At 48.1% G+C, this 21,153-nt stretch overlaps 1 protein-coding gene across 3 annotated transcripts in view; it reads right to left on the minus strand.

The window, feature by feature from the left end:
- The window catches only part of cemip (cell migration inducing hyaluronidase 1), a 62,965-nt gene that overhangs the window by 26,620 nt on the left and 15,192 nt on the right, over positions 1-21,153 (minus strand). Inside the window, exons 4-13 of one of the 3 annotated variants that reach the window (XM_076287358.1) lie at positions 9,596-9,811; positions 8,574-8,687; positions 5,953-6,090; positions 5,436-5,574; positions 5,096-5,332; positions 4,661-4,840; positions 3,001-3,071; positions 2,712-2,807; positions 1,536-1,657; positions 959-1,106 (exon numbers count right to left, since the gene is read on the minus strand). In XM_076287358.1, the coding sequence (XP_076143473.1) occupies positions 959-1,106; positions 1,536-1,657; positions 2,712-2,807; positions 3,001-3,071; positions 4,661-4,840; positions 5,096-5,332; positions 5,436-5,574; positions 5,953-6,090; positions 8,574-8,640 (1,198 nt within the window). In that variant the 5' untranslated portion in view covers positions 8,641-8,687; positions 9,596-9,811. The remainder of the gene's footprint in view (positions 1-958; positions 1,107-1,535; positions 1,658-2,711; positions 2,808-3,000; positions 3,072-4,660; positions 4,841-5,095; positions 5,333-5,435; positions 5,575-5,952; positions 6,091-8,573; positions 8,688-9,595; positions 9,812-21,153) is intronic. The other 2 variants (XM_076287356.1, XM_076287357.1) reach the window with 2 other exon arrangements.

Raw genomic sequence — 21,153 nt, forward strand, 5'->3', positions numbered from 1 at the left:
CGCTCTGGTGCGAAAATGGTGCAGCGCTTGATGGGAAATCAATGGGGAATCAAACCGTGGCCAAGCGGGAGCTGCATTAGTCTCCAGCCTCGCTACGCTCCTCTGTGCTGGCGGCGCGCGATAGTGATTTGGCGTGAGAACACCTCGTCCAGCTGCAGGTCTGACCGCCACAGCAGGGGGACACCCCAGACGCTTCGATCGGCTGTGCCTGAGTAGACTCACACCGTGACGAGGAAGGAAGGTGAGGTGGGGATGGGATGAGATGGGATGCAGATTCTGCATTTGAGGTAAACAGGCGCGTTGCATGCTTGTACCTGACTTCCTTAGCATTGTGTGATGTGATGTTATCACATCCTCTTGGCTAATTTCAGCTCCTGAAGGTCAGGAACCCATGCTGGTTTCCACCTCCCCCTGCAGCAGAACAACCTGACTGAGCTGGATTATATTTCTCCAGGGATACTTCACATTCCCAGGGCACGAATATTGACTTGTTAGTGTGGTATCAACATGTTGGCACCCAGTTGGCACCCATCTGCCCTTACAGCCTTTTGGATGATGGAAGAGCCTAAACTTCTCGCTACCTCCACACACACGCCAAGTTTCCCAGACTGCAGATCTGTGTCTTCACCCAAAGGGTGAGGGGTGAGGGGTGGGGGGGGGGTGGTGGGGGGGGTTGGTATGGACGAGATGGCTGGGTGGAGGGTTGGGTGTGTGTGTGTGTAGGGGGGTGTTGTTATGCAGGCAGACATGCAATCCACGTGACAAGGCGCGTCTGGCAAGCCCAGGCAGAGGAAAGAGACAGAGCAAGCATGCCAAGTTTCCAAACCTCAGAATTCACCCCCCTAGCCAATGCAAATTTCTCTGATTACAGCCCGTAACGTAAAGTGGCGGAGACAGATGGAGCGTGGCGGTAGTTACTGCCGCGGAGACTGCGGAGGGCCCTGCATTCCACACATACCCAACTTCCCGCACAGAAAGCGCACTCTGTAGTTGTGGCAGAGGCCGTCGGGTTGGTCCTTGTTCAGGCACACAAAGCCGTAGTTCTTGTCGTTCTTGGAGAAGATCTCGCCCGTCATGTTCGCCGGGATGCCGTCATGGGTCTCGGCCTGCATCAGAGAGAGGGAGAGCAAGGGCAGCGGGTCAACGCTCCTCTCGTCCGTTCAAATGGTGACCACGAGGCCCGCAGTCAATATTGAGCGAATTATAATCTGTGTAAATCAAACATTGCGGTCAACCCATCCCAATTTACAATCTGTTTAAATCAACCCAGCCCAACTGATTGAGTGTCTGACTCCACAACTTAAATGAGAATAGCATAACTCTGGGAGATGGGAGGCTGTGCTGGGTTGATGGCACAAACAAAATGTGGGTCACAGGCGTGGCAGAACTGGGATCTAGGTCAACTTTTTTTGTTTAAACATTATTGTTTTACTGTTTGTTTGTTTATGCATATATAATGGTAATGATATAATGGTGTGTGTGTGTGTGTGTGTGTGTGTGTGTGTGTGTGTGTGTGTGTGTGTGTGTGTGTGTACCTCCATGTCCATTGGGTTGCTGCACAGTCGCTCGGGGAAAGCCTTGTGGAGATCAGAGAGCTTCTCCCAGTCTCCAGAGCCTCTTTCATCATCCCGGTCAAACCACTCGGTCCACTCCGCCTCTGCAGGGTACATAACGGACTGCATAAGAGAACACTAATACACAAACAAGCAACAATACACACACACAATAACAAACACAATAACACACACACACACACACACACACACACACATGCACGCACCCACACATGCACACAAACTCTCTCTCTCTCACACACACACACACACACACACATACACACACACACACACACACACACACACACACACACACACACACACACACACACACACACACACACACACACACACACACACACCACCCACTGAGTTCAGTAAGCCCCTGTCTCTGCCCTGTCAGAGAGAGTCCACGTAGATATTAAACTAATTTACATCCAGGATTCTGCCTCTTTTCCATTCTGCCTGTCAGAAAGTAATTGAGGAGCTTTCTCCCCACATTATATTCTGCCTGATGAGCTAGCGCCAACAGGGAATGCTCCTTGCTTTGTTCAGCTGCATTCAAATCAAATGCATAAAACAGCAATGAAAGGCAAAGAAAGAGAGAGAGAGAGAGAGAGAGAGAGAGAGAGAGAGAGAGAGAGAGAGAGCCTTGAATCAAGAGTAGCTCACTGCCTCTTTGATTACTAATAATCTCCAGCAGAGTTTGCCTCATTTTTGAAACGCTTTATAATGATTATGTATTACATTCACTACGGTAACAGGAGCAGCTCTCCACTATGATGGCCCATTGTGGATTGAAGGCTGAGATTGGACACAAGCAAATGTCAATATAGACCCTTGAGAGACTCGGAAATCCTGAAATACAATACACAATCCATATCATCTGTCACCCTCCAATGGCAAAAGCTTCTCTTTCAAGAATGCCATTATCTATAATTTACTGGATGGGTTTGAATTGTGTGAGCTGTATTTTTCTGACCAGTGGCATAATGCATGCCCTCTACAAGCAGCTCACCACTGCACAAACATAAAAATGCCTAAGGCTCTTCCACTTGTAATGAAGGGATGCTTGAGGACCACAAGCTCTCCAAGCTGAGAGTTTGTGGCTGAGATGGTGTTGGTGGAGTTAGTTGAGTGGAGTTGGCTATTTACCTTGGACCCACTGACTGGAGGTGGTGACAGTGAAGTGCTCGCCATAGCCTGTCTGGAAGATCTTGGAGCTCTTGGCCTCCGAGGATGCCTTGGTGCCTGTGGTAGAGCACACACACACACATACACACATACACACACACACACACACACACACACACACACAGTGGGGTGTTGTGAGTGGCGCGGTAGATCTGCCTCAGCATATTTGGACTGATCTCTTGGCTCCCACAGGGGATGTGTCATATTTGCCTTCTGACACTGTGCAAACAGAGGCGATTAGAGGCCTCACCTTGATAGATGGCACGGTCCTCCACTGCAGCAGATGAATCTCCTTTCACTGTGATGAAACTCCATGGATGACTGTGAGTATCAGAGAGAGAGAGAGAGAGAGAGAGAGAGAGGGAGAAATATAGAGAGGGAGAGAGAGATAGAGTGAAAGAGAGGGAGAGAGAGATTGTGAGAGAGGAAGAGAGAGAAATAGAGGGGGGGTATGAAGGGGAGGGGGGGTTGACAGAGAGAGATAGAGAGGGGGCGGGGGGTAAGAAGGGGAGGGGAGATTGACAGAGATAGTATAGAGGAGACAGACAGGGAGAGAGACAGAGATGTCTCTATTAAATAAACATTCTGACACTCAGCTCTGTAAATGATGTTGACACAAGGTGTGATTGGCGGCCAAAGAGGTACTCAGGGCAACCTGGGTAATTACAGTTAGGGAGAGACTACCATCAGCCACACATCAGCCTCACATTGATCGGGACCCTCCTGTAAGGAGACAGCCTGACAACGACATCAGGTCGCTCTGGCATTCAGGCCTGTTCCGACTGTCAGCCAGGAAAATCAAGTGGATGAGTCAGGATCTCCCGGTTGACACACCGAGACTGACGCCATGACACTGTGGTACGCTTCTGATCTGAGCAGGCAACAGCATGCTTAACAAGCAGAGCCTCCCCCCAGATAGGTCTTAAAAAGTTAAGGTATGTGCATGCAAATAAGCCTTGTGCCAAACACATTCACATTTATCTCCCTGTCATTTTCTTCATGATTACTGGCTAATAAAAGGTATCCCCAATTTTCAGACTTTAAGTGTGATTTGGTGAGGCTGTGCAGCACAGTAGACAAGATGAGACGCCCCTTTCACCCCTAGGGTCCTAGTTCCCTCCTTCATGTGGAGAAGCCATGTGGAAATATTTTAATGTGAATGTTTGTCAATTTTTATTCCCCCTCCCGAGCAAGAAGAGACCCACTGGCCACTTGGCTAGCCGCTCCATAGAAGCAGTCTCGGAATTTCCTCACAAAGCAAGCCAATCACGGTGGGGCTACCGCTGTCGCGGCCTGAGGTCCAGGGATAGAAGCGTCTGAGATAATTGTGACCCCGACAGCTCGGCACACGCATATACTGTGAACCCAGAGATCATTATTAACTTAACCAGTGGAATTCTGACAGTGATTTCAGTGCTTTCCACTGAGAAGGCACAAGTCTGGGGTGTGGATGAGTTTAGCCCAAATTAAAGAAATCTTTCCAGACTTATGTCATGCGGGCGTGCAGAAGGTAAGCATGCTTTCTGGTGAGCTGCCATGTCGCATGCTTTATTGACCTTAATGCTAAATCCGAACACGAGTCATTTTTCAAGTGTCTGCGACTGAGGGGAAGTAATGGAAACACTCGGTCGAACAGAGCAGGATTTGGCCTGCCGAAAGGCAAATCGATACTCAGAGAGTAAATCTGGGGTTGAGAGAGGGAGAGAGAGAGCCATCTTTCAGCAGGGGATAAATCAAGTTCGGAAAACCTCAAAGTTATTTTGCACTGCTGTCCTAAGACAGCTTTGGACATTTCGGGGCGGGGGTGGGGATCATCTGCTTGATCTATCATGGCTGTTTTCCCACTCATGCTCAATAGGGTCCAAGAGAGAGAGAGAGAGAGAGAGAGAGAAAGAAAAAGAGACAAGTACCGGAATCCCAGCCGAGTGAGCTCGCGGCTGCCTAATTTGTTGAGCGCCTTCTTGGCCGTGTCCTCGAGGTTGTTGGAACCCTCGTCATTGACCACCATAGCTAGAATCATGCCGTCCTCCACTGCGGCCACATACTGAGCCAGCCGGCGGCTCTCGTCTTTGCTCCGGTACGTATCAAACCTGCGGAGGGACCCCAGACGAGTACGGGGGGGGGGGGGGGGGGGGGCATGAATCACTTAAGCTCATTCAATGAAAACATACAAATCTTCTCAGAAATGTAAACAGTGTACAATCAAGAATAATAACACCCTGCAGGTTATCCTGTTTCAAAGCACAACAACATGAATGGGCGATGGCAATGTGCTTTTATCTCATCAGGCTTCCATCTGTGGTTTGCAGATGCATCATAGGAGAGTTATCACTGTGCGTACAAACCTGTCGTTGTGCAGCACGTTGCCAGTGCTAGGGTCGATGACGTGGACAATGATGCCTCTGTTTCCCCAGCCTTTCTCGAAGTGGTAGCTGTTCTCGTTGCCCTCGCCAGGGTGCAGTGTCTTGTTGAGGAACGTCCACGACAGCTTCTTGGCGCCATGGATCTCCAGCTTGCCTCCTGTGCCCACGCCGAGGTACTTTCGCCCGAAGTAGCTGTGCCCGACGTCGGCATCGTCGGATCTGTTCAGTATCAGAGAGAGAGGCCAGCGTTATGACATCATGAATTATGAATCGCTCTCGCTCGCCGTCTGGCATGCCTAATTAAAGTTGGTGTTTGTCTTACCTCCCGAAGAGGGATATGGTGAGGCTGCCTTTATATGGGCAGTCTGGACTGCCGATGTGCAGCTCTCCCTTGTTCCCAATGTGAATGTGTTTGGCCCGCAGCAAGATGGGTCGATTGGTGTCGGCAATTACAAGCTTTCCTGCAGAAAAAGAATGCTCCCATGACACAGCGGTCTCCGGGCTTTAGTGTTTTTCATGCAAGCGGCATCTCAGACTCTCTCCTTTTAAGGGGCCGTGTTCTGGCTGACTACAGTCACCCACCAAAGCAAGCTGCTAGGGCTTTCTTTTTTACGAGCACTGCGCTTCACGGTGGGGGGAAATCCTCCTGACACGCGTTAGACGAGCCTGAGGTGATCTTGGATGAGTGATCGGCGCTTTGATTTAAGGGAACGCTGCGTGGCCCGACCACGTGGTGGACAGGGCGAGACATAGCTGACTGCTAATGGGAGGAGATAAATCCTTATGGCAGTTTAACAGTGAAGGACACGGCCGAGGGAGGGTAAAAAATGGCTTCTTACCCCCGTTGAGGATCTCAATGGAGTGGACAGTTCCTGAGCTGGTAAGGAGGACTTTGCGGCCGTAACCTATGGTAACACGATGAGCCTCGCTGTGGCCGGGTGTCCATGGCTGCAAGCCGGACTCTTTGTCAGGACACACTGCAAGACACACACACACACACACACACACACACACACACACACACACACACACACGCACACACACATACACGCAAACGCACACAAAACAAAATGTCAACATTAACGTGATCAACCACAGCCTGGCTTCTGCCAGACCACATCTTTAAAACAAGTTCCAACGTAGATGAAGGGAAAGATCTCTAGCAAGCATGCATGAAGTATTCATGAATACACATCACAGACGCCGTTTTTTTGTGTGTCTCCGACACGGTTTGTTAGTTTTTGCTAGGAGTGGGAGCAGGTGGAGGAGGTGCCGTGAGGGCTCTCAGCGGAAGCACCCATGTGTGCCAGACTACCCGTTCACATGGCACCCAGGGACGCCGGCTGCTGTGAATCGAGACAATCTGAGGTCGAAAACAACCACAGATCCAGATGATCATTTGCTTCCACTCTCAAATCAAGACAGGCTGCACTGACCCTCTGACCTGCCAGCTTTGTTTCTCCAAACAGGCTGTGTTTATTTTGTTTTTGTTTTACTAATAGTGACGAGTCTATGTCCTTCACATTTCCACCATGTCAACCTTTCCACAACTCCCCCTCAACTTCTCTTGCTAGCAAATAACTTTACCATTATTCTTGCACAAGCACGGGTGCCAAGTGCATTCTGAGTCAGTGGTTAATATTCCCACGAAAAACAACTCCGAGCACTGTAGCGTCTGGCCACAGCGGCACGAAACACAACTCGAGACTCTCTTCTGTTTTTGTTTTGGCTTTGGGAGACAGACACGGTGAACCCTGACTGAACTCCGACACAGGTAAACCACGAGTAGTCCGTGTACTGCAGCCTTAAAACACCCCTGGAGACAAAACACATGTCGCCAACAAACAGAAAACGCAACGTCAAACAAACAGTGAAAGAGAGGCTCTGATAACAATTACAACCCCATTAATTATCATGCTAATTTGGTAAATCTTCAAACTCTTCATGTTTGGACCGACTTCTTAGAGAGAGATTACAGCGGAAAAGGCTGCAAATTCCAAGAGCTAGAAAGCCATTCGAAATGTAATGTCTACAGACTCACAACAGACTCTGGCTCATATGCATACAATCCCAGCAGGCCTCTAACAAAGCGAAAGAGACCACCAGCACCATACAATGCCACAACTGATTTGATTCAGTGAGGCACAAGCATTTCTACATGCAAACAATCGTGCAGTTCCATTAAAAGCATGCCATATTTGCTTAGCTGCTTTGCAGCAACAAAGGGCAGAAAGAGGAGCCAAAGAGGAACACAATAACACCAGAACAGAACTATAGAACTTGTCAGCTCCATATTGAATTTTTTGCTTCCTTGTCCTTCGCCCCACACTTGAGCTTTCATGAAGTGAAAGCAGTGGGCCCAGTCATGTTTGCAATTAGAGAAACGCAACAACATTTTCTGACAGACTTCTGTTTGCAATTTTTCAAAGGACAAAAGCAAAACAAGGGAACTATTTATATGCGGCCATATAAATATGAGGCAGTGTGCCACAGCTAAGTGTGGCCTCCATGCTTTGAGGTCAGCTCCTCCGCACAGGGGTAGAATTAAATCAGGATCTGGAGGAGATGAGGCCACGGGCTCGGGAGCGGAGCCAATGCTGCCGGGCTGAAGTCAACAGGGGAGCCTCGCTCTGGCTGCTTTTCCCATACGTGGCAGCAGCGGCGGCGGCAGCAGCAGTGGCAGCTGAACCGGCACAGCAGAGCACAGCAGAGCAGAGCTTAGCGCCGTGGTGTCACGTAACCACCAGCAGACACAAAAGCAAAAGCTGGTTCACAGCACTTAACCAGGAGCTCACACACTCCCTCCTCTTCTATTCCGCGCGCAGCACAACAAACTGTCTATTAAGGAGGCAGAAATGCATTCTTCTCGAGTGCGGTGTGCGCTCCTGTTTGCTGGCTGCTCAACGGAGAGAGCAGACTTAATAATAACACTTGAGGACATGCAGTACACTCCAGGCTGCATGAGTTATTATATTTCTAAGGCCACATATGCCATCCCGCATCGATCCCCCCTGGCTGCACTAAGCTCTTATCTATGGTGAAATCAAAATGTAATAATAAAGCCTCTCCAAGCTTGCACTCTCTGGCGAAACAGACCTTGGTCTTACGAATAGCAGAATGTCACACCGTGGCCTGGTGCAACCCTGTCCCAATGTGACCACAACCAGCTGCACCTATGCTGCTCCATTCACGTGCGTCTGTGCCAGCTGAAGGCCTGATGAAGCAGCTCCATGGGCAGCTGCTCACTGGGTGTACTGTCTACCCACTCCCAGCAGACACCCAGGGGAGGAGGAGGGAGGAGGTGGAGGAGGAAACCGTCCCAGTGCCACATACACCCAAAATACCCCAGACACGCGCGCCCGCTTGCCAGCATTTTCCCTTTAGTCACACTGAGGCAGCCTCTAATCCACATTAGCATTGATCTAATTATGCATGTGTCGTTTTCCCTGTGGTGGCTTACCAGCCTGAATGAAGGGCAGGGCGGGCAGGGTGGCGAGGAGCAGCAGCAAGGCGACGCGGCTCTTCATCTTTCAGCTCCAGAGGTCTGGTCAGAACTGGAAGCTTCTCAAGGCACCTAGACCAAAAAACAAGACAGACAGAAAAGCGCTTGTGTGTGAGAGTGAGGAATGGAGTCAGGGACTTGAAGGAGACGGCGGTGGCACTGTTTGCATCAGGAAAAAAAAAGAAGACTGCAGTTGTTGTAAAAACATTCAGAAAAAATGCACGCTCTGACTCTCTCGCTTTCTCTCTCTCGCTCTCTTTTTCTCTCTCTCTCTTTCTCTCTCGCTCTCTCTCTCTCTGGGGACAGGCAGAGATTTGTGAGGGCTGCGTTTATAAAAAGATCAGGAAGCTACTTTGCCTATATCTGTAGAAATCTTTAAGGGATTGCAAAATCCAACAGGGAAAAGGTAAAAAAAGCACATGTGGCTAATAACAGCAGCCTTGTTCCCATTGCAGTTACATAAAAATTACATGAATTTACTTTTATTTTGATATTTTGATGCAACCAGTGCATGACTGTATCACTATGAAAATGTGTGCAAGAAAATCCACAGTATCCCTCGAGGAACACCATACAAGTGTTGCTGGGGCTGTGTGCTGGCACTAACATGATTAAAACCACCTCCCAGGGCCGGCCTTATCCGTCTCACCCAGGTGGTAATTACGGAACAGGTGTGAAATTTTCTGCAAGACTCTTCTCCCCGACCACAGCCTGCCACCCGCACCATAGCTGAGCCATCGACTCATGAATTATGCATTTATTTGTACCACGGAACAGCTCATAATGTGGCAACATGTCATCCGGTGCAAGACCAATTTGTGCATGGCAGTTAAAACCAAGGATGAAAGCCCTTAGGTAGTAAATCATCTTTTCCTCACGGTCAGAAAAACAGAAGAGGAACGAAAAGAAAAACAGAAAAGAAAGAACAGACAGCAGTCGGGGCAGAGAATGTTTTTTATTGTGGATTTTTCATGCCGTACAGATGAAACTGAGGACCTTGAGGTCGGACGATGATGGGCAGCAGGTCCTTGAGGCAGAAGAGTCCCGCACGCCTCCTCTTCTTTTCAGGGGAGCGATATCTCTGGTAGATTACCTCTCTGATCGCACAAGGAGCTTTTCTCTCTCTCTCCGTCTGTCTCTCGCTCTCTCTCTTCCCCCTTGCCTGGCCCCCACGCTACAGGGTATTCACTTCAGTCCTACAAAACAAAGAGAGAATTATCATAGACGATCACAGCCGGTACCTCTGTGCATTCACATAGCTCAGAAAACGGTGCTCTAGTAAATCACATGGCACTCACGCTAGGGCAAAAGAATGCCCTGACCTGGCACTGTGTGTGTGTGTGTGTGTGTGTGTGTGTGTGTGTGTGTGTGTGTGTGTGTGTGTGTGTGTGTGTGTGTGTACCCAGACCAGTAGCTCAGGGCTTTTGATAGGCAGTGTACAGGGGGAAATGTTCTGTGTTGTTTTGAGGTGAGGTGAAGATATGGCCTTATTCAAAAGCTTGCACATGATGACTCGTGAGAGTAGACTCAACCCCTCCATCTAGATAAATAAATAAATAAATCAACAAACAAACAAACTAATAAACAAGCCTGCCTTGCCTATGCCCCTGTCCATATTGGCAATATGGGATTCTCATTACTGTTTGCCGCATCTGGTAAATTGCACATATATTCTAGGTAGACTTTCTGCCAAACGATGATGATGATGATAAGTTCTCTGACAGCAGAACAGAGGGCAGGCGCTGATAGCAGAATGCATCTTAGGCTGGGGGGGGGCATGTGAAAGGTGCTGTTCAAAGCCCTCCTGTTTTATGTGCACATCAAAGCTGAGCAGAAGTGCTGGGATACACTGAAGGCCAGCATTGCATTATTAAAAAGGGAAATATGTTCTCCGCTTAGTCGCAGTTTGAACTCTTCCCTGCGTCCTTGCTTTTTTCTGTGTGTGTGTGTGTGTGTGTGTGTGTGTGTGTGTCATGTGCCGCGTCTGCACCGCAAGTCAGCGTGCCGCCGTGCTCACATGTCTCGTCCAGAGACACAGAAATGTTTGCTCAGTGGCGCAGGGCGGTCAGCCCGGTCACAGCGCTTGTATTATAGATGGAGCGCAGTGAGTGAGCTCAACCCGTCAAAACTGCCCAGTCAGAGCACTCAGCAGAATCCTGGGCCTCTGACCGATAGATGCCTTCCAAAAGCATGACATCATATTTCCTGTGTGTGTGTGTGTGTGTGTGTGGTGGGGGGGGGGGGCAGTTTGAAAAAGACGGTGAGATAAAAGTGGCCGGCCACCACGGCCTCTCACGGTGGACATGTCTCAGGAGCTGAGCAGCAGGCTGCTGATACTGACCTGTGTGGCGGGCAGAGAAGTCACCATCTGCCCAGATAAGCCACTCCCACTGCTCTCTCCTTCTTGCCAAAGCTCTCCCCATTGCCACAAAAGACTAGACGGCAGTGTCAGGGGTGAATCACAGAAGAAATTTCTCACGTGAAACAGTTTCCCATGACTCACCCAGACGTGCCGGTGTGCCAAAACACAAGCAGTGGAAGCATTTATTTTGCAAGGCTTTTTGGTTAGTCCATTTAAAGCTTGCCTATAAACCCCAGAGCAAAAAATAAGTGTCGCACACATATTTCAACACAGCCGATTTTACAGGAGCTCTCTAGCATGTTCCAAGCTAGCAGTTATGAGAAACTTTACAAGCTCGGCAGGCCAGTGAAAGCTCCGTAACACTGTATGAAAACACTCCCGCCTCTGAAGGAAACAGAACGTCTGAAAGGGAGTTCCACTCTTGTTTCCTCTCCGCAGTGTCACAGTGCACGTTATCTGACCTGTGCTTGACTAGGGGAAACTGGAACCACCAGCTTCTCAAGGACAGCCCTCCTGTCTTATATCTGGCTATTAATCTAAAAATGAGTGCATAGGCCTACTGCAGCGTGTAATTATCGGAACCTGTAAAAGCATGAATTACGAGAGAGTGCCAGGGAAGACGCCCACAGCGCAGCTCCTCTCGTTGAGACGGGCAGGCGAGCGGGCAGGCGTGTGTGCATGTGATCGGCGCCCCTCTCGAGGCACACGGGAGAAAAAAGGAGTAGCACGCCAGACACACATTACGGTTTCAGGAGCAAGGAAAATTTCTGCTGACGTGCCCTTAACCGTTTCCATATGGCCTGCAATAACACTGAGTGCTCTCAAGACCTCTGCATCAGCTGGAAAACAGGACCGGCCTCCACTTCACCCACTCTCCATTTAAAGTCAAGTGACCTCTGAAGAAACCCTAATGGGATTCTACTTCCTGGGAGGGCCTGTGAAAAGCTGTCCACTCCAGCGACCGTTAATTCATTCTATTTTATTTTTTTTGAGCTCCTGATGGGGTCTCCTGTAGACCTGACACCCTGGTGCAGGAGATTGTTTGGCCCGATAGCCGGCCTTGGATTACTTGCAGAAGGGGAATGAGAGGCTCTCAGACGGCCATGTTGTTGAAACAGCTATTTTTACGGCTCCTCCAGACTGTCTAATCCTGCTTTAGCATCCGCTGGCCTGCTGACAGGGGAGAACGCCTCGTCTGCTAAACAGAGCGCATCACCCTGGTGACCACAGGTGCAGAGCTGGGCCAGGGGAGAGGAGCGCATTTAAGACACATCTGAATGGTCCCAAAAATAGAAACACGACGGCATGCACTTCACCATTCAATGAGCTTGCGGAAAAAGGCACCACAGAATTGACCAGTGCTCAATGATGGATAGAATTCTAAAAATTAAACACAGTCCGCTCTGCGGTTCGTTTAAGGGAAACAAACACTTTCCAGCTCAATACCCAATTCCAGCAACGTGTGCACACATCCACGGACAAAACCACAAAAGGCTGCATCCGCTGGCAAAATACTGCAAGCGGTTTGAGCCCATTTTGACCAGGTGTGTGTGTGTGTTTGTGTGTGTGTGTGTGTGTGTGTGTGTGTGTGTGTGTGTGTGTGTGTGTGTGTGTGTGTAAAGTGGTTCAGACAGCAGGACTCAGGAAGCCTGTAGGAGAACATACGAGTCCTGAGGTACACATTGGCCCCGTGGAGAAACCCTACGCTCAGTGCCGCGCCCATCACCCAGACGCCTGACAGGGAACAGCCATTGTGCAACACCTTTGTCTGCGGGGTGACATTGTGCTCAACAGGTAGTTTGCTGCTGGTCCCTTTGTGCAAGAGGTTGTCAAAGGAACAAAAGGAGCTCGACTTCCAGGGATAAGCGAAACATATTTATTTATTTCTTGATTTTTCTTCCATTTCCAATCCTCATTGCCTGTGCTGCAATGCTACGATAAAGAAGATTAGCAAAAATTGAACTGGAAAGCTTCTCGTACTGTATAAGTGACGTTAAGACAAGGCCTTGGAGTAAAGTAAAAGGCTAAAGTCTGGGTGGCTTTTAAGCCAAACACAAAGACCCCTACCCTTCAAATGAACTCCGCGGTGCCAGGGACCAACCATGCTGCTTTTGCACATCAGAAGACACCTCAAATCTCCCCAACAGAAAGCGAACAACCTTAGCAACCTTAGCAAAAACGCCTGGAGGAGCTTTCAGACTGTTGCCTGTGAACAGCATCTTGACAATAGCAGGCCCGCTCATCGACAGGTCTGGCCAATTTGCTCAGTGGGATCAAGAAGCTCCCCCAGCCTCATGAGGTGCTAAAATAGAACTCCAGGCACGGAAGAGCTATATCACGATGACTCACACCTTTTCACAGCGGCAGAGGCAATATGCCTCGTCTAATAGAAAAAATCTCCAGAGAATGACAAAAAAAAAGAATTAATATGCCTCCGAATGAGTCTCGGACAGACAGAAAGTGCCGAGGAGATGGGGATGTATTTATAGGTGTCAAACAGCAACAGCTGTCAGTGCTCATCAGGTGCAGTCATGCGTCATCCATGCAGATAAGAGATGAGTGCAGATGCATCTGGGGGCAGGCAGGGCGCGAAAAGTGGAGATCACAGGGCTGAGCTGGCAGGCCCTTGGCCCACTAATCAGGAAGGGAGTGGAGGGGGCAGTGGAAGGGAGGGAGGCCTCCTCTGCAAATCCTGGAGAAAGCCCAGATTCTTTTCAAGCAAAATAACAGTTTTTCTGCCTCCACCCCCTCCCTCCCACACACACACACACACACACACACACACACACACACACACACACAGACACACACACACACAGACACACACACGCATACTGTACATACTGTGCTGGTAGCGTGCCGGGGTAGTGGTCCACCTGATACTGCAGGTAGTTGGAGTGAAAAAAAAGTTGTTCTGCACGCACATGTTCCCGTTGCCTGAAGGGAAAACAAGCTGGGGGCGATGCCTGACATGTCAGTCGCCTCACTGCATGAGTACAAAATACCCCGCACGCATGCATGCATGCTCAAACACACACACACACATAAACACACACACACATAAACACACACACACATAAACACACACACACACACACACACACACACACACACACACACAGGGGCTCACACCTGTCTGGCAGGACAGAAAAGAGAGTGGCGTTATCGCTCGCGCTGCTGAGTATGGATTGAGAGCTCTCCCCGCCACCTTCGCTGATAAGACACAGCTAGGAGAGAGAGGCAAGAGGCCATCCGTTCACGTCTGAGGGAAAGGATGCACTTTCATGGGACGCCTCGCTCTCTTTAATCCCCCATCGTGATGAAACTCACGGGGAAGAGGCCAAATAAAAAAGGCTGAAAATTGCCTCATTATGCAATAGGAGAGCTGACAACAGTAAGGGCCCTCCAGCAAGAAAAAAAAAGACAAAGAAAAAATGAGTGAAAAAATGCTCAATTTGAGAAAGGGGGGGGGGGTGTAGACAGAGATAAAGTAAAAAATGCAGCGGATGATGAAACTCACTCACCAGGACCATGAGTGAGTTTGGAGTTGGCAAATTTCTGTTGAGCATTCACAAATGGGAGCAGATAATCTGGCCTTAGCTCTGGAATGCATTGCAAAAAAATCACAGGGTGACTAAGAGTGGCCCAATGGTTTTGGGTGATTCATATAATTTGACAGATGTCTGTAAAGCCTTTTGTTGTTGATGGATTGCGAGCAAACTTTCAGGCAGCTACTGTTTGCCTCCAACTGGTTTCAACACCCTCTCCTCCCCCACCCCCCAGAATCTCTCAATTTCACATCAATTTCACGTTGCGCTCTCCGACCGAAAATCAGATGAAAGAGAAAATGCTTTAATTACTTTTTCAATTAAACAGCGATTTCTCCAGGTTGCTCGGCAAGAATGGCAACGACGTGCTGTTTCGGTTCCCTTGTGCGAGGGCTGCGCAACGGCACAGATCATTATCACAGAGCTTTAGCGAGCAGAACTCTGCTGGACAAGAATCCAAAGCGAGCTGGAGACGTAGCGGTGGATATTAATCAGGCCTGAGCCGGACCACAGTCTCAGCCCTATCAGATAGCATCTACTTGCACAATACAATCTATTACTCCTCTCCCTCTCTGAGGTTTTTGTCAGAGAATAATTGGGAGAGAGAGAGAGAGAGAGGGGGGCTGTGAAAACACATGGAAAAAAATACAAACATTTTCTGTCTCCAACATGCAGGAGAGATAAATGTGAAGTGTGAATAAAAAGTTTGGCAAAGCACATAAATCTGAGAGGGCGAACGTACGTGTGCATCCTCACCCTCACAGTGAAGGGCCTCGCCAGAGCGAGCTCTTTATTAAGGCCATTCACCATCCTGCCACTGACCAGCCTATTCGGTCGCTTGTGGTTGGTTGGTTTACATGTGGGCCCCCCGGTCTCCGAGATTAATACTTCACCCTGCACGAGTGGTTTTTTTTGGTTCTCGTGGAGAACCAAAAAAAAAAATGAAAGCCTCACCTCACCCACCATTTCCTCATTGGCGAGTAAGATTTCAATTATTGTTTTGGACCGCAGTGAAATATTTCGAGACCGCCCATGTGCGCTGACAGGTGAGCGATGAGAAGGGTTTCCCTGGAGACATGCTGGGTCATTAAGTGGCTGCCTTTCACCGAGGCACAGCAGGGATGAAAAGCTGTGGACGGGGATCACACAGAAAGGAAGAGAGCAAAGCCGCTCCTCGGGCAAAAATAATGAGGCCCATCACTCTTCAGTACATATTGAAATATAAATGAGAAACTGAACTTTACTTCAATCTTAGTTATGTTTCTATATATAAACTCATCCAGTCACAGCACACACTCTCAATTACTTACATTAGTATTGACTAGTTTCTCTGTGTTTCACACAAACATTTTTACAACTTAATCTGTAAGCTTCCTGCTTATCTGAAGCAATCTGGGGGCTCCTGATGAGCTCACACAGCATCTGTTTGAGGCCGAGGTATGTTCCAGGGGCGATCTCCGTCATCGCGAGCAGATCTATCATTCACAATGACACCTGACACTTAGCGGAATGGCTGTGAAACAGACACTGCAACTCGTCTGAAAAACAGACGCTCTCAGGAGAACTTGCTTAAGACGTGCTGAAAGTTCACTTCCCAGGGGCATGCTTAGTACTGATGGAACTCATCAAACAGGGCACAGCCAGGGCTTGGGAAAGAGAGCGCAGGTCCGGTGGGGACTCACTGTCTGGGACTGGGAGTGGTACCACCCCTACCTCCTCGGCTCTCTCTGCCACGTGTCTGGAAAAATCCAAAGAATGCTCTTCTGCTCTTCTTTGTAATCAAAGACTTCCTTGAACCCTGTTTGTCCAGACGGAGCACAATCAAATTAGGAGGAAACTAAATTCTTCGTCATTGTGTAATCAACACACTGCCCTCAGACTGGGAAGCAATAGGATGTCGTGTGAAGGACTGTTTTTTCTGTATTTGCAGTAGACAGTGAGTACAGAGTTTCTGCAAACACCACAGAGTTAGAAAGGGGTCCTATCAGACCTCTTTATCTGATGGCTAAAAAAGATTTAAAAAAAATATGTGCTTGAATTCGGCTCGAACATCAGGATAAAGCACTTGCATGCAAAACATTCAGCATGACAACCAAAAAAATAAATAAACAAATGATCTGATAAATTGCTCCTGACAATCAGGCATGCAGAACTGATGCATGGCACTGATAACTCGCTCTGGGATGTTAATAGGTTCACCTAATTTCCATGTGCCATGCATCTTCGGGGCCCTTCAAAACTGTCTGCCATTTGCAAGTTCAATGTGCAGCATTAAACGGTTGGTTAGCTCGCTGTCCTAATGTGGAGTGAAGATGGAAATTCCACTCTTTTGCATTAATCTCGTTCGGGATCTTCCTGTCTGACAGGTTTGTTGATCTTTAAACCTGTAATATGGCTGCGCTCCGAGACTAAGTACGTTTTATACATAATGCATGGGCGAGGTACCAGGATGTACCGCTGCGATGAGTACAACGTTTGTGCTTCTGCAAGACACACACTTCAGCTAGTTTACTTTGGAAGAAATATGTTACCCACTGGTTGGGCAGAAGAAATAACCCTGTGTCGACACGTGCGAGCACTCAAGCTGAATCTGCTATGAAATATAGTTGTGGCGAAAGTGCAAGTTCTAGTGATGGCTATCACACTGGATTTGTGATGTCCAACACAGGGACTTATATCTAGCAATATCATATAATACGGCACCACCTACATCTCCTCTCTGCTGGATTCCGCTCAGGTGCTACAGTGTCAAACGAAAGCTGATTATTCCGGTTGTCATAACACCCCCCACACCCCCCTCCTCCTGTTTCTCTGGAAAGAACATCCTGCCCAGCAACCAGTTGCGATCCATGATGGCTGCTGAAGGTATGTAACGCTCTGGCGGTGGAGAAGCTGAGGACTGCAATGTGATTGAAATCCTTCAGATGCTTTGCCCCGGGCCCTGTGGAAATCTCATCTACCTCACCTTGAGATGTATCATGGGAATGTGCTCCCAAGCAGCCATCAAGCAGCCATCTCTCTCTCTCTCTCTCCCTCTCTCCTTCTCCCTCTCTTTCTCTCTCTCACTCTCTCTCAATCTCTCTCTCTCACACACACACACACACACACACACACATTCCTCCCACAGGATCCAGCCTGGACCCTCTGTTCTTCTCCTCTAGACATGAGCCCATCCAATCAAACTATGTAAATGAAATCCTGCAAGGATGGGGAGAGAGATGGCGAGTGAGCTCAAGATACTGGGAGAGGGGTATGAGAGAACAGGAGAAGAAGGCAATGACTTGTCTTGTTCGTATCTGCACACACACACACACACACACACACACACATACATACATACAAATGAGCTTTCATCTGTCATTCCTTTGACTGTTCTGACTTGCTCACTGATTACTGCAGCTTTTCATTGAAATGGGTGGGTGGGTCAATGTCTCAGCAGATAAATCATCCTCAAAGTTCCCAGACCGACTTATATTATTTATTTTAAGTGTTGCTTCTTTCAAAGCACGGCCGCTCAAAAAAGACGGCCCCAGACTTTTGCCAGAATCAAAGCAGTCATGGCTCCAATGCAGCCCACCGCCGCAAGAGGAACAGATGTCGGAATGTTACAAGATAAAATGAGAGCTGCCCCTTGGCCATATTTGCCAGTGCTGTGGAGAAATTGAGGCAGCAGGAGTGTGATGGCTTTGTGGCAGTCAAACCTAGTCAAGGCCACCCCGGGCCTTGATCAGCACAGTGTGTCTCCTCCACATAGCATGAGGCTAGCTGCGTGGTCCAGAAGCAGATGCCGTCATTTCAGCAGCCGAGCTTTTTCACATTTTATTGGTGTATGCACTTCCAGTTTGTGTCTCTCTCTCTCTCTCTCTCTCTCTCTCTCTCTCTCTCTCTCTCTCTCTCTCTCTCTCTCACACACTCTCTCTGTCAGTACAACAGGCTGTCTGCGGAGGCTTTCATGCTAGTGTGTGCCATTTCTCATGCCACAAACTAGGGCGGCTGGTAAAAGGGCACCCTGAGTGGAGAGTGCTTTTCCGCGGAGCCCTGGAAGGCCCATTCCGCCTCATTATGGTGCATCTACTTCCCCACACACTGCTGCTCCGGCCATGACTCTGTTCTCAGCCATTTGTGGCTATTCAGTGGGTAATGAGAGCCAGCTGAAAGCACACCAGTGGTGCCCGGTGCCTGCGAGAGCAAATGACTATAGCAGAAATGGGCCTACATAATATATTCTCTTAATTCCCATTCCATTTTTGTCACAATTTCACAACTGAAGTGAACATTGTTTTGGAGGAAGTGGATAAATGGGGAATGGGGTAAAAAAAAGAAGCGAGTATTGAATACCACTTCAAAGAAACGTATGCTTCTGCAGTGATGACAGCGATACCTGCAGGATTTCATGTGATAAAGGATGTCAAAAACGAACAGACGTAAGCAATTACTGCACAATTCAAGCATGTGTATCATGAATGCATCAGGTGAAGGATTCAGGAGACTATAAAGTTAGATTGGCTTCGAGAGATGTCTGATAGATCAACCAATCAAACTAGTTCACATAGCCTACACTTTCAAATAGAATACCACATGAATAAGGAAAGTTCAAAAGAAGGTCATAGAAGTTCCACTAGTTCACCTCTAAGAATTAACTACAGACCTGCTTTAAAGATCTTAGCTTGGTCTTCCCTTTGAAAATGTCCCTAGTGTTGGCTGACCTGATGAGACCAGCATGAAAAGAATAGATGAGTACCTTGCTGTCAATCAAAGCCACTCGACACTTAATCAGTTCCCTATTAAGGGGTCTTTATTGGCCCTAAACACAATTCGGAGACTTCTAGATCTATAACCCTTAAAAGTCCTTTCTTGAAATCTCAATTGCTGCGCTGCTTCGTTTTATGGATTAATAAATTAATTAGATGGTAAGGAGGAGAAAGCTCACATGACGTGATCAATCCTGGCAATGTCACAAACAGGATTTTGCCCACAATGGTAAGACAGTATGTGTGTATTTCAAGACATTTTATTTTTCCATATGTTTTCTTCTAAATATATTGCGCTAATTCTACAAATGAAAAGGAGAATTTTTACAACACATAAATGAAAGACACTAGCCTGGGGAGGAATTCATATCTTCAGATGAACATCTCTCACACATACATGCCCATGTTACCCCCTACCCCCCACCCCGACCGCTGGATGGATAGTTAAACAATCAGCTGTACACACAGCACGCACTCACACAGATGCACGCATGCATGCGTACGCACACACACACACACACACACACACACATACACACACACACACACACACACACACACACACACACACACACACACGTATGGGAGTTCCTGCACCATTTTTCAACGATGAACTAATTCGAATGTAGGTGCTGACATGACATAGCCTGTATCTCCTGACAGACTCAATCTCGGCATATACCCACTCTGTCAACATCCCCTTATGCTATTTAGTATGGTGTCAACACATTGTTATGGATAGATTCTGTGACCCATTTCATAACACCATAGACAAGAGTATGCATTCAAATTCATTAGAAAAAAATCTTCTTGTGGAGGGAATATTCTAAATCATATCAGAGACTGTTACCTGAAATGATAGCTTTGGAAAAATACAGCCAAATGTCTTGCAGCTTTGACTCCTCACAAACACATAAAATGACAGGTCCTGTTGCCAGTGTCAGGGCTATTTGCATAGTTTTTCAACACACTCACATTTTATTTTAGACAGGCCTATCTGTGTTCTATCCCCATCGAAAACAACCTTGCAATACAAGATCGTAATTACGTATTTTATGCATCTGCTGCCCCTGTTATTATGTGAGAGGGGATGGAAGATCTTTTTTTTTTTGCTTGAGTGTTAAGTGCAAGTGGAAAGAAAGCAGAGATGGATCCAATGTTTTCCTCTCCTGACAGGCATGGTTTCAGACATTTACAAAGGATCTGCACAGAAACCCTGCCAATGCTCTTTTCATTCATGTCAAACTGCATAAATCAAAACGGCATTCCGAAAACACATGGAGCAATGGCACATCGCTGCACAGCCGGAGAAATCTCAGAGTCCATTTCCAATTTGGTACAGTCCCCATAACGGGCGACTTTAAACCGGTGCCATGTGGTGAAAAATGATGAGCCAGGGGCCATTTTAATTGTTCGCCCAATGCCGGGGTCTTATCGCGGGCAGGGAGAGAGGGAGAGAGAGAGACGCTGTTGGAGCTCCTCTGCGCTGGTCATTAGAATTCTCCCCACATGAGAGCGACGACATCCCACTGATGCATGTAACAACTGCCCATATAGTCAGTGGGAAGCCTCCATGTGACTGAGTCCATATGGACCGCCAATAGCACTGCGGTGGGTGTGTGCAGGAACACAGGTGGCACCAATATATAGAGAGAGAGAAGAGAGAGGAGAGAGAGGAGAGAGAGAGAGGGAAAGAGAGAGACAGAGGGAGGATATTGAGCCTGCTGTCCATGACAGTGACGTTGGCCAACTGCAAAGCATGCCACCAGGCTACAGTTTTTTTTATAGACCTTCAGAAGTGGTCGTGTGTATACGGACGGCACTGCTCCTTTCAAACGGAATACACGTGATTCATCGGAAGGGCCTTCAGCGCCTCT

Source organism: Alosa pseudoharengus, unplaced genomic scaffold, assembly GCF_046254945.1.
Source record: "Alosa pseudoharengus isolate Yale_2024_CS ecotype anadromous, Long Island Sound unplaced genomic scaffold, YU_APseudo_1.1 YU_APseudo_1.1_scf_16, whole genome shotgun sequence".
In the NCBI taxonomy this organism is placed as follows: Eukaryota; Metazoa; Chordata; class Actinopteri; order Clupeiformes; family Clupeidae; genus Alosa; species Alosa pseudoharengus.